Source organism: Drosophila elegans, unplaced genomic scaffold (assembly GCF_018152505.1).
Source record: "Drosophila elegans isolate 14027-0461.03 unplaced genomic scaffold, ASM1815250v1 contig_476, whole genome shotgun sequence".
In the NCBI taxonomy this organism is placed as follows: domain Eukaryota; kingdom Metazoa; phylum Arthropoda; class Insecta; order Diptera; family Drosophilidae; genus Drosophila; species Drosophila elegans.
In genome coordinates, this window is record NW_024545863.1 from 25,896,429 (window position 1) to 25,910,161 (window position 13,733).

The following is a 13,733-nucleotide window of genomic DNA, read 5'->3' on the forward strand; positions in this document are numbered from 1 at the left end:
TTTTGATTGCTATACCATATTTTAAGATCATCTTTGCTAGATTTTACTATTGGGGCTATGTATTGTAGTCTCCTTGCGCATACAATCTGGTGCTCATTGTCACTACGTGGACGGCCGTCCACAGTGACTGACGTCCGATCTGCGCCGTTTTCATACTTGATCTGCGTACACATAACATACGATTGCAAAAGTTTTAGCTCTCTAGCTTTTAAACTAAACTCGCAAAACACGGAATTTACTTATACCCTCTTGAAGGGTATATAAAGCCAATCTCAAATCTCAGCAGAATCTGGCTAAAGTGAGCAGAAAACTTCTTACTCAAAGGCTTTAAAGTCGAAAATTAAAAGCGGTTTTTCAATCTGGAACAAATTATTATAAATTAATTTAAACAGTTCAATGGGTAAAAATGTTAATAAATCTTTTTAATGGTGTAAAATGTGTGTTTGTAACTGATTTATATGGAGATTATTATATATAAAAAAACAAGGTCCGACCAGTTGTCGTTGTCGAATTTTTCAGCTGCCTTACTCAACCGTCACGGACTTGGCCAGGTTTCTAGGACAGTCAACATCGCACCCGCGCAGCACGGCAATATGATAGGATAAGAGTTGCATGGGAATAACGGTGAGAATTCCCTGCAGACAGTCAACGGTGCGAGGGATCTCGAGGTGCCGGGATGAGAAGGCCTGGGTCTCCTCGTCTCCCTCCTCACAAATAATAATAGGGCAGCCCTTGCGCGATGTGACCTGCTGCAGAGCGTTCATGCACTTGACATAAACGGGGTCCCGAAGGACTATCATTAGAACTGGCATGGAGTCGTCCACGAGGGCCAGAGGGCCGTGCTTTAGTTCACCGGCCATAATGCCCTCGCTGTGCATGTAGGTCAGCTCCTTGACTTTCTGAAAAGAGTATCGACACGGATGAGAAATAAAATAATTGTACGTCACGTCAAAAATTATTTCTTACCAGGGCACCTTCCAGACAGGTTGCGAAATTGTAGCCGCGACCCATGATAAGTAGCGACTTGTGTTGGTAAAGGTCTTTGGCCAGCTCTTGAACTTTTGTATCAAGCTTGAGAACTTCGCGGATTTGGTCAGCAAGCTTGGACAGCGCTTGCAGGATCTCCAGCCGTCGCTGTTGCAGTGAAAGACGATCCTCTGACATAACCAGTGCGAACATCACCAGGGAAATGAACTGCGAGGTGTATGCCTTTGTAGAGGCCACTCCAATCTCGGGGCCAGCGTTAATGTGGACTCCACAATGCGATTCCCGGCAGATACTGCTGCCTACAGTGTTTGTAATGCCCACAATCAGGGCTCCCCGCTGTTTGCAGTATCGCAAAGCCATTAGGGTGTCCGCCGTCTCGCCGGACTGCGATATAAAGAAGCAGACGTCGTCGCGGAAGATTGGTGTGTTGCGGTCCAGGAAGTCAGACGCCAGCTCGACCATGACAGGAAGCTCAGTGAGCTCTTCGAGCAGCTGCCTGGTGGCTACGGCGCTGTGGTAAGACGTGCCACACCCGATCAGCATGAGACGGCGACAACGTTTGATTTCCGGAATGTAGTCCTTGATACCGCCGAGCACAATCGCGTTACCGTCGAAGCGAACGCGACCACGCATCGTGTTGACCACAGAGTCGGGCTGCTCAAAAATCTCCTTCTGCATGAAGTAGTCATAGTTGCCCTTCATGATCTGTTGGATTTCCATCTTTAATGTAGTGATCTCACGGGCATGCGGGTCATCTAAACTTTTCTTTAGACGATGAATACTCAGAGTTCCGTCCCGAACTGCGGCCACATCGTCGTCCTAAAAACAAACAGAAAAATAAATAATGACCCAAAATAAGTATATAGCAACACAAACAAGATAAAGTTAGGAACAAATTTAAAACGGATGGTTAGTTTGTATTTGTATACATTTGTATACATTTTATTGAGTTAGAATTTCGCAAGCTGATCAGTCAATATAGTCCTGAATTTTTTTGGTATTTTTGTTATTTTGTTTACAACATCATATAGCTGACATAGGAACTATCTAATAGTTAAGCTGCAAATCATTATAACTTCAACGTTTTTAAACATATATGCAAGTAAATCATAATTTTAATGTTTTCAGGAATCCTTATTATCCTTTAATATTCTTTTATTATTCCAATTCATAAAAAAGGCTCAAGGGGGGATGTCGAAAATGATCGTGGTATAGCCAAACTTTCTGCCATATCTCAGCTTTTTGAGCAGCTGGTCACTTGTTAACTTCAACATATGTGTGCCTCCATCATCTCTCCCGCACAGCATGGCTTTGTAAAACATCGGTCGACTACTACTAATCTTCTTGAATTTTTTACTCTCATCGACCGTAGTTTCCTAAATAAATGACAAACTGACGATATTTTAACTGACTTCATTTTATACCGTAAACCATAGCCTTCTCCCTCACAAACTATCTCTTCTTGGTTTTCCTAATTTACTAAAATGGATTTCGAACTATCTTTCAAACAGAACCCAACGCGTTTTTTTAAATAATCAACTTTCATCGGTCGTAAATGTTTTTTCTGGTGTCCCCCAATGAAGTCATCTTTTACTCTAATGTATGCGGACGACGTAAAAATTTGCCTATCATTCTCTGACCAAATGTCATACCTTCGCCTACAGTTTGGCATAGATCAATTACATTATGGTGTTCCAACCATCTTGGAAACTCTACTTTAGAACGTATTACGCAGGTAACTGATTAGGTGTCCTATTTGATAGCAAGTTATGTTTCAAAAGCCATGTTTCTGTCATTCTTTGTAAAGCTAAGGGTAACCTTCATAAAACGTTGGGCCATATATACAATGTGCAGTGGAGTAATTTTTTTGCATAAGCCTTCATAGGTGAGGTGAACTCTGGCCTCCTCCTTAGCTATATAGACATCTCTGTTTCCTCAAGATTTACTCGTACTTTTCGCCCTATTCGCTTGCCAATTCGTAGATCCAACTTTTCTCTTCATAAGCCCCTTCGTTCAAATTATATTGCAGTATATCCTGTAATATCTTTGGAAAATTCTATCGGTTATAAATTCTTTTCTCGAGTCTTGTAATATTAAGCTATTTAAAATAGACTATTTTAGCATATAGCCTTGGTGGTTTAAGTTAGCAGTTCATTTTTAACTATAAATTAATAAATAAATGACTCATGAGGCTTAAAGAAAGATAATAAAGTACGTCTTCTGTAGCATATGTTTATTGAAACGTAAACATGCATTTGTTTAATCAAATGTTCTTTACTTTCTTATACATATATTAAAAAAAATAAGGCAGTCAGAATATTAAAACACATATTTATATTATAATACGTTTTTTTCAGAGTCTCGAATTAGTTTTGAAAGTTTAACTGAAGAAGACAGCAGAGCCATTAGGCCAATACGAATGACTAATAAAATTATATATATTTTAAAATAAGGTTAATAAACAGGTTTAATTACGACGACTAGGAAAATGTCTGATATAAGAATATTTTCCTCATACAATTTTGCAGAGGCGATCCCAAGGGGAATCCTATATGTTCAAAAGAAAAAAGACACACTCGACATTACCATTTAAACCGTTTCGATTAGATTTTTTTTTGAGTCATGTAATCTTCTCTTCAAATTTCTTAAATAGTATAATCAAATGCAATCCGATATAGGGGAAAGGGCACTTTCGCTCATAAAATATGGAACATAATCAAATGTCTTACCTCCAAATAGATCACCCGGTTAGTGTGCTCAATGACGGCCGAGGCATCCGATGCGAAGAAGTATTCTACTTCCTTTTCTTCCAAGGGCATAAACTCAGAAGTGCTCTCCGAACGCGGAAGGACTGGCAGTTCACGGGATTGTCCATGTGGACGAATTTCTATTTGGTTAATTTGTCATTGATGTTTCGTTGCGTTGGATGTGCAGTTGCAAATACATATTTGATTTAGCGGTGGCATTGATGTTATTGGGAGCCGTTTTGCAGTTTCACCGTGGCAATGGAAACGGAAAAGGACCAGTTGTGAACAAGCGCCGATGCGTGTGTTTAGGTTAATGGGTTTATGTGTATGTGCCACATCAGATTGGAAATACCAGCGAAAAGTAGTATGATATGCAAATAAATTTCGTGAAAGAAAATTTTAATTGTACAGGATTATTAGACTATTTAATAACAGTTTAAAATGTTGTGTAATTTTTATTAAAAGTCAACTGACTTAAGATTGTGCGGACTATTGATTTCCGAAAAAGATAAATGACAAAAATAGTTTGAATGGTAACTGATAGAAAATATTTATATTTGAATAAACCTTTTTCTTATATACTTTTTCACGAACATAATAATCATAGTTTTCTATAATAAAGATATGTAAATAAATTCCAAGGACTAAAATGATTCATCAAATGTTTCTTAATTGCATTGGCTCGGTTCTATAATTCTAATATAAATGTCAATAACTTTAGCAAATCGAGGCCTGACACAGACTGCTTTTCATTTTAATAACGTGTACAGGTAAGCTGGCCAAAACCAAGCAAGCAAATGTATTTGAAATTTGTGTAAATTGTGTAAAATAATAATGTTGTAGTTACCTTGAGGTTTGCCAGGGTCAGCATCTAAACAAATGCAAGAGGTAGAAAGAATATATGTAAGTGTTACGTTAACAATTATTTATTCAAGTTTAGAATTATTAGAATTAGTCAAAAAAGGCGAGAGGTAGTTAGCATGTTTATTTTAGTATATAGTAAGCCCGCAGCCCCATATTATCGATTTAAAAAGCAAACGGGCTAGTCAGGTGACTACCTTGATCGAGGTTTTGCTTCTTGTCATCTTTGGTTCGACATCGACGCCAAGAGCGGCATAGTTGCAGCAGGTAGGACGAAAGGTGGGTGACAACAGGAGAGTTCAAGATTGTAGTTGGTTATTACGCAGTAACGAACACACAGACAGTTAATTACATAAAGATAGAAGACAAAAGATATGCCTATTGAAGGAACTGCATTTGGGAGAGCAGCGATAAACGAAGACCCTCTGGTCCACTTACCTTTTCCGTATAGAATTGGGATGTGGTCTGTGGCAAGACGTGTCTTTGTCTTGATTCCTACCAGAAGGGGAGAGCTACGCCGCGAGGCCACACACTCTCCAGGAAAGTGCTTGGACTTCACCGCAATAGCAAAGGCGCCTTCCTGCAAATTTCAGGTGGTCACTGACTGAGAGTTGCTCCTTAGCTACGACAAAAAACAACTTACCACTTGAAGGATGGCCTGCTCGACCAGCTCGCGGAATGAGTACGTGGGGTGGGTTTTCCACAGATGGTGCACCAGCTTCGCGAAAACCTCCGTGTCCGTGTCTGACTCGAACTCGTAGCCGCGCTTTGCCAGAAAAGTCTTCACGTCGTTGTAGTTGGTGATGATGCCGTTGTGAACCACAACAAAGCCGTTTCCGTCGTCAGAGCGGTGTGGATGGGAGTTCCTCTCGCAGGGAACGCCATGGGTGGCCCAACGGGTGTGGGCAATGCCGATGTGGGTCAGCACGGGCTCGCTGTAGTCTCCTCCACTGAAGTCTGTACAATATGGTCGCAAAAATGTTTGGTTGTTTCTCCTATTTTAAAAAATAACACAGTACTCACGCTCCTGGATTGCCTCCTCAAGGACTTTCACCTTCCCGGTGCGCTTGACCATTACGATGTTTTTATTATCGGGTGAGTCGATAGCTACGCCAGTGGAGTCGTATCCGCGATACTCCAATCTCTTCAAGCCTGTGACCAACAGGTCAAGCACCTCTTGACGCGACTTGGGCGTCAGATAATTCAGATAGGCAAAGATTCCTGTTTTTTGTTTTTAATACGGTGTGAAAAACATTCATGTTCTATTAGCAATCCAAATTTGAATAAAATATTTTTTAAAACGTCTAAACATTGATTTGTATGCTTAAAACAATAAAAATAATTGAAAAACACCGAGTTTTTATTTTTTAGTACAATTTAATTACACTTTGCAAGCGTATGCTGACATAAAAGTAAAACATGAATAAAACTCTTTTTTTTGACAATTTTTGTACTATAAAATATCTGATAGCTTAAGACTAAACAGCTAGCAACTGGGGAAAATTATCCTATAGAAACGATTGTCTAATTTAATAATGAACTAATTTTGACTGTGCTTGCCCAAGCCTTGTTCCCTTTAATTTTATTTTTTACCAACTTAAAACCTTTTTATATATTAAACGCACGTTGTACATTAAACATTTGGTTTGTTAACAGACTACTTACCACACATTTTTTATGATATCAGTTCAATTTGAAGTATAATCTTTGCAGATATCTGTAAAAAAAGATACAGTAATTATTTATAGGTATTAATAATGGGAAAACCTACGCTGTAATTTGGAAAGCATTACAAACTAATTTACAAAATAAAAAACCAAATAACAACAAATGTTATTGCGAAAACAATTCGATTCGTCCGTTTCTATGCAAAATAGTCTCTCAGTTTTCTGACGACTATATCATATAGCCCCCAGGAAAAAAAAATGAAAAAAAAATTATAACTTATCTGTTTTTAATTTTATTTAGTCAGTTTTTCGATATTTAGTGGTGGTTTCTTGCTTAAGAATTATGGTTTAAATTTGATTCAAATCGAACGACTATGTCATACAGCTCCTCTGAAATAAACCGGAGTGTTAAAAATATTAATTTTAACTCAAGAAAAATCTGACATCTATTTACAGTAGAAAGTTTAAAAGGTTTGAAAGTTTATTCGGTATCGACAGATTTTAAACGAATTAATATATAGTAATACATAATTTAATCGACAAAAACGGCTTCTTTCCAAATCTTATTCTACCCTTGCAGCGGGAATTATTATCTAAGTAAGAAGTTTGTAATCAATATTCAGTTGATTTTGCTGTTACAAAAATAGTGCCGAAAACTAACGTTCGCGCGGAACACTTATAAGATCTATCGTCGGATCACTAACCGATCTTACTTTACCTCAGAAAGTATGTTAGTACCCTTATTGATTACTGCCCAATCGTTTCTTTTAAAGAAGACATTGGCAGCTCAGTAGATGCGTTAGTGTCTGTTATGTCACTGGCTGCATAATAATAATAATAATAATAACGTGTAATTTTTTATTGTTTAAAAATTATTAAAGGTCTTTTTTATCTTCTCAATTTTTCCATGCAGCCGTAATAGCTTTAGTTTTATGTGTGTTTCTCCTTATAAATAATAAAAATAAATAAGTAAAAATACATAATTGACATATGTCTCAATTCAACATGGCCTTTTTCAAATCATACTGGCCGCTGTAGTTTCTCAACCCTGCCATGTTAAATTACCACATTTTTATGTCAATCATGTAAAATTTTACATGAATATTGTAGGCATTTCACAAAAACTGTATGCCTACTTTTAGGCACAACCAAACAAAGTGCTTTTAGTTCTTCTGAAAATAAAAATAAATAGAATTCAGTTCGACAGTTATTTAGAAGATAGGAACCCGTAAAATCGTCCTTTTTGAGGTTTTTTTTTCTCGAAAACTGAGGGTGAAGGAGAAATTCCAAGAATGAGAACTTCTTCAGCCAACCGAGATTTATCAGGCCTGTATAGTCGCACCAATGCATTTTTTCATCAAACTCTATTTGTTGCACAGTGGAATGAATATAGACCTATATCTTTTTTGCCATTTCTTTCTAAGGTCTTTGAACAATTAATGGGACAACAGATTAATCAATTTTTAGGCCAAAGTTCATGTGCAACAACCAATTCTGGTTTTGTACTACTGCGATATTAGACATAACAGAGAACTTCAGAACACAAACTCGACAGTAATAAGATACCATTTTTAGCTTTATTGGACTTAAGCAAAGCATTTGACATGGATAGCCACGAAAGCCTTCGCACAAAACGTCAGAAATTCTTTAACTTTACTTGTACTGCTGTTAAACTCATATTTACATACTTGAGTGGACGAATGCAAGATGTTTTTACTGACATTGGTTGTTCGGAACCACTGACACTTAAGCGTGGTGTGTCTTAAGGCTCTGTGCTAGGTCCGCTTTTGTTTTCAAAGTATTTGAATGATATGCTGACAAAATTGTCTAATTTTAGTGTTCATTTGTATGCTGACGATGTTCAAATGTATGTTAGTTGTCCTATAGGTATAAAATAAGACTTTGTAGATATATGTAACGATGAACTGTCAAATGTTAATAAGTGAGCAACAAACAATGGTCTTTCGCCTTATCCGTATAAATGTAAATGAATAATGATAAGTAAAAAATCATCCAGAATGAGATCTTCAATTTTTTTTTATAAAAAAAAAATTATTCTTTTTAGAAAACAAATAAAAAATGAAAAGTTATCTTTAAGAAATGATATATATTAGCCTACAATCAGTATGAAGTATTTGTTATTGTTTATCGAGAGAAGAATCGAAGCAAACATCTCAGGGTCGAAGTGATATACCCTTGCAGCTTTTGCAATGAATAAACATTCTTTATATCAACTATATTTTCCGATGTAATGAAGATAAGCTGTGATAATTTTCTGAAAAATGACACTGGCTTACTAATTTAATTCGTTAAAATCTTCCCGAGATCAAACCTTGATTTTCCGGTACAGATGCACTCCCTGGTTAAATAAATAATACTCAAATTTATTTCTGTGGCACCATTTTTGTTATGCCAATATTTTTTGTGTCTCCGGTTCTTCTTAACTTATTTCGGTCATCGATATCTTATTTCCCTAGAAATAAATCATTATTCAACTCGAAATAAATTGTTACAACTTAAGTTCCGAATTTTTGATGGTGCAGATTAAAATATATATATACACTTAATAGGATGCGTTGCAAACTTTTAATTTAAATTATAATATATATAAACTATAATTTTCCACATTAATTCAAATAAAATAATATTATATCAGTATTGCATTGTACTCAATAAGACAATTTTTGACTCAACAGTCAAATATTAATTTTTACTATTCCATTGTATCAGTTTACCTGTAATACTGATAAGACCAGATAGCTTTAAGACTAAAAAATCAGTTTGCGTAGAAGCGGACAGACGGGCATCATACGGACTATCAGATCGACTCTGTTAGTGATGCTAATCAAGAATATGTACATATTACACATCCCGACAAAACCTGACACTGCTTTAAGTATTATTCAACAATTTTTCAGCATAAATTGGCTTTCCTTTTTACTTAAGTAAACATGGGCGTAAGTTTTAAGTCTGCGGAGGGGTTTTAAGACAACTATAAAATATTAGACATAGATTTATAAAAAACTGTTTAAATGTATTTTTATTATTAACGATTTATACTGTTAACGTCGCAGCACTACAATTCGTAAATAACAATAAAAGTTCTGCATATAAATGTTTAAAGGTTATTAAGGTTGACTTAATATATTACAGGGGTTTGAACCCTCTTAAAGTCTCAAATACTTCGTCCGTGTCCTTAAAAAAATTTACAACTACTTGGACCTTATTGAAAAATTTTACATAAAATAGTGACAGGTTTGGGCACAGCTTGTGAATTGTGATTGGGCAAAAAGTATGAAAAAAAATGTTTAAACATCTGAAACAGCTAGAGAAATATGTTCAATGTCTCAAATGATATGAACGCATTTTATTTGATTTTTAAACGCTGTTCACAAATTGATATTTTTTAGTTTCTCTGTGATTTTTAAAATTAAAATGCTTATATGTATATTCGCTTCTGCTTAAGTTAGGAAAGCAAATCATTCATAAAGATATTACTAAACTAAAGAATAAACAAATTGATTTTCTTAAATTAAAATTACAGTAAATACCAGAACTAATGTACTACAGCTGTAGTGGGAAACTATGCTTAGAAAAGTATAATTATATGCGCTTGGGCTTGAAAAAAACTTCTGTTCGCCTGTTTTATTGAGTCTGTGATTTTTCTTTGAATGCGTTGCAAACTTTAAACTTAAATTATTAATAATGTTAAAGTTCACACTTTATTTAGAAACGAAAAATTTTAAAACTTATTTTAAATATGTAATCTCCGACAATTTTCGGGAAGGTTGGCTTAACGTCCTACCAAAAATTCGTAGTTGCCACAGAATTTGTGGAGTTTTTATGTGTGTTGGAGTAAGCAATTGTTTATGCGCCTTATACCCTCGAAGAGGGTATTATAGTTTCAGTCAGAAGTTTGAAACGCAGAAAAGGAGACATTTGCGACCTTATTAAGTACATATATTCTTTATCGGCATCACTAGGAGATCTAGCCATGTCCGTCCGTTTCAACGCAAACTAGTCTTTCAGTTTTAAAGCTATTTGCGTGAAACTTTCCCAAAATTTGTCCTTCTATTGCAGGTAGTAAGTATTAGTCAAAACTGTACGAGTTAGCTTCCATAGGAACAATCGGCAAAAATTAAAACTTTGCTATTTAAAATTTTATTTTTAAAAAGTAACGGTCTCAAATTTATTTTAATCGACCGACTATAGCATATAGCCGCCATGGGATCAATCGGAATATAAAAAAAAAACAAGAAGGGAAACAAACTTTGGCGATCTGAAGTTCATATACCCTTGCAGCTATTGCAAAAATGTAATATTCTTAATAACTTTTAAAATTTAGATTTATTTGCGTATAGGTCTAAAAACATTTAAGTTATGTTGATTTTCAGTTCAAGTATTTGATTGTTCGTATGGCTGCTATATGTTATTGTTTAATTTTTTGTGGGATACAATTTGAAATTCGTCTGAAAGAGATTTTTGAGACATTCCAGAACATAATAGTTTGTCCAGAATGTTCGTAACACAACATTTTTAATGATATCCTTCAATTTTGACTCACAGTCTTTTCAAATAATTATTAGTGGTCCTCATTATAAAAATCTCGGTACATATAGAAAATATAATTATTTAACTATAATTTATAATTATTTAACTGATAAATTTTAAGAGAGAGAATTCGTTTTCTGACGGACCAAAAAAAAAAGCAAGAAATTCGTATGAATCACGTACACGCCTTTGGTCTGCACGGTGTATTTCCCTTTCTCCTAGTGTAGCTATGGCACGTTTAACATGCAATTCCACTACATAGATGGCCTTTTATACTTCAGCTACGGACATTAAGCATGTCGCTGTTGTGTGTTGGGCATTCCAAATTTTCTTTCACAAGAAGTTCGGCGAAATAAAACGGCTAAGTTCACTTAGAATAATTATAATCTATACTTGACTGCAATTCACCTTAACGATTTTCTGCTACCTGCTATTCAGATTTTGTCTAGTGTTAGTTATTCGTTCGGATAGTAGTCGATAGACTTCTTAGAAACTTTTCACGACCTTATCACCTTATCAAAGCAAGTGGGCAAATAATAGGCTTCCTCTCTATCACTTTTATAGGTGTCGGTTAAGTTCTATCAACTAAAGAAAACTCATTGAAAAAGAAAGCACTTTTCATCAATAGACTTTACCACTTTAAATTTACAATTTACGTCTTTATTCTGACTTTCTAAAACATTACTGTTTTAAAAACTTCACTTTTCTATTCGAAAAAAATCGAGGCCTTTATATGCAATAAAATAAGCAAAAAAAGTGAACGCATGCTGCATAAATAACATTTGTTGGGAAAAATGTTTTTTTTAACTGTACTAAAATAAAACAAATATTATTGGCTGAACAAATGATTGTGTCCAGTAGCTAGTTAGCAGACAGTAAATTATAAATAAGACTTTATTCTTGTACATATATGGTCTTCTCAAAGACTTCCACCTTTTTCACCGAAGATAAAAAGTAAACAAGTTGTTTTGATAAAAACACACCAGCTTTACTGTTGGCAAAGGCCGCAAATTTCATTTGGTTACACAGCTTGCTTGGTAGTTGAGTGTGCATTCCATCTCGCCAGAGCCAATATCATTTATGTGTCTATTTAAAATACGTTTTTAAAACTTATTTCACTGGTAAATATTCGAACACTCCTGCATTGGGTTACTTAAAATCAGCACCAAAAAGTTGGGGGCACAAACTGGTATTTTATGTAAGACGGATTTTTGACCGCTAATTCGGGTTTTGAGCAGGTTTGCTCTGCAGGTTATTGGCGATTATGTTATTACTAAACAATTTAATTAAAGTTTGCCGCGCTGGCATCGATACAAACGCACAACGTTGCGTTTCATGCTTTTGACAGCGGACATGATTTGAATTCACTTTGTGACTATGTAATGACCAACACCCGCACAGCTATTAGGCCTGTGTTTTGTGGGTATAACGACACCACCTTTCTCTTTACTTGACTCACTTGATTTGTAATTTGCAGTGGGATGCAGTGCCCGGTCTTAGCTGTTCAACAGGTTGTGTCTGGGCTTGGTTGAAATCAGGAAACTCTCGCACTGGCGTACTTCGCTGTTAAAACAACACTGAGACCAGATCAAAAAGCAGCGCACACTAAATGTGGCTTTTTTATGGGCCCTCGCCTCTGCTGCGCCACCAGCACCGTCGATAGCACGATCCACATCGATCGTTAATGTCAAAGAGTCTTGCCAACTCCACTTCAACACACGCACACCCTGCCGAGAGCGTGCAAAGTCGGCTCTTACGACGATAAGTCGTCGTCGCAGTTACTCTTTAGGAGCAAGCTACACTCTTAAAGTAAAATCTTTACCACTTTTGAGTTTTTTTAACCCCAAATGTTGCACATTCGGTTGGATAAGCTCAGCATACGCCGCGACTTAATGGTGCTGGTTTACGGTTCATTATACTAAGAATAGCAGACTATTTGGTAAAGAATCGCACCGATTTTATTTGTCAAAAATTAATAATATCAGGCAAATTTGTGGTAAGTTGTAAAAAAATACACCGAGAAAACAAAATTTTTTAAAATGTCGTTTAAAAAAAAAATATTACGCTTTATAAATTTTGAAAGAAAGGATCTTAAAAATTTTAGATTCATTTTATATTTACCATGTGAAAACGCGATCAAGCTAAAATTTATCTTCGAATCTATAGTTCTCTGTGTCTTGTAATTTCGGTTTAAGCTGGATTTAAAGGTATATTTAGTTGGATATTGTATAGCATTAAATGCAACATTTTTGGGTATTATATACTACTGTTTTTTCTCAAATTTTAAAAATGACAAGGCTACCTTTAACATATCTTGAAAAATGCATATACTGTCTTTTGTTAATTAATTGTCTTTTATTTCAAGACATGTTAGAGCGTGCCTTGACTTTTTTATAAAAAATCCAACCTAATATACATTTCATTACTGTTTAAACCGAAATTAAAACACAAAGATTCGACTGTAGATCCGAAGGGAAATTGATTCAATTGGAGATATATTTTTAAGAGGAACTTTAAAATTAGAGAAACATTCACTCATAATAATAAATCTCAAGAAAATATAAATTAGCTTTACAACTTTATTTTTTTTAAGTCCTCAAAATAATTTCAAGTTTCAAGAATTTTTTTCTTAAACTATAACATTTTTTTTTCAATGTAGAACTTATCGCCATAAAAACATATACATATATATTTAAGTAAAATTGGTACTTGCTTTCCGAAACTATCCTAATATTAGGATTGCTTCCATAAAATGTTAGTTAACCTAAAAATATCAATATTTTTTTATTTTAGTAAGTATTCCTGAAAATTCTCTACCGTACTCTTAGATTAACTATAAGAAACAAAGAAATATTTTTTAAAGTATATAAATGTTTCTATAATGTAGAAATTAATTTCTTAAATTTCGTACTCTGACCAT

General features: G+C 35.1%; 1 protein-coding gene across 4 annotated transcripts; it reads right to left on the bottom strand.

The window, feature by feature from the left end:
* Positions 1-401: 401 nt before the first annotated feature.
* On the bottom strand, positions 402-12,406 carry LOC108148338 (glutamine--fructose-6-phosphate aminotransferase [isomerizing] 2). Of its 4 annotated transcripts, none has more exons than XM_017275344.2 (10): positions 12,273-12,406; positions 6,261-6,312; positions 5,619-5,816; positions 5,239-5,552; positions 5,034-5,175; positions 4,793-4,819; positions 4,582-4,605; positions 3,717-3,838; positions 967-1,806; positions 402-899 (listed from the first exon to the last, which is right to left on the bottom strand). In XM_017275344.2, exons 2-10 carry the CDS (start codon positions 6,265-6,267, stop codon positions 525-527), a joined length of 2,049 nt encoding a protein of 682 aa, XP_017130833.1. In that variant the 5' UTR covers positions 6,268-6,312; positions 12,273-12,406; the 3' UTR covers positions 402-524. The 4 variants fall into 4 exon arrangements, with proteins under 4 accessions (XP_017130833.1, XP_017130831.1, XP_017130834.1 ...); XM_017275342.2 differs by having other exon boundaries at positions 3,717-3,874; XM_017275345.2 differs by lacking the exon at positions 4,793-4,819.
* Between the last annotated feature and the right edge of the window lie 1,327 nt (positions 12,407-13,733).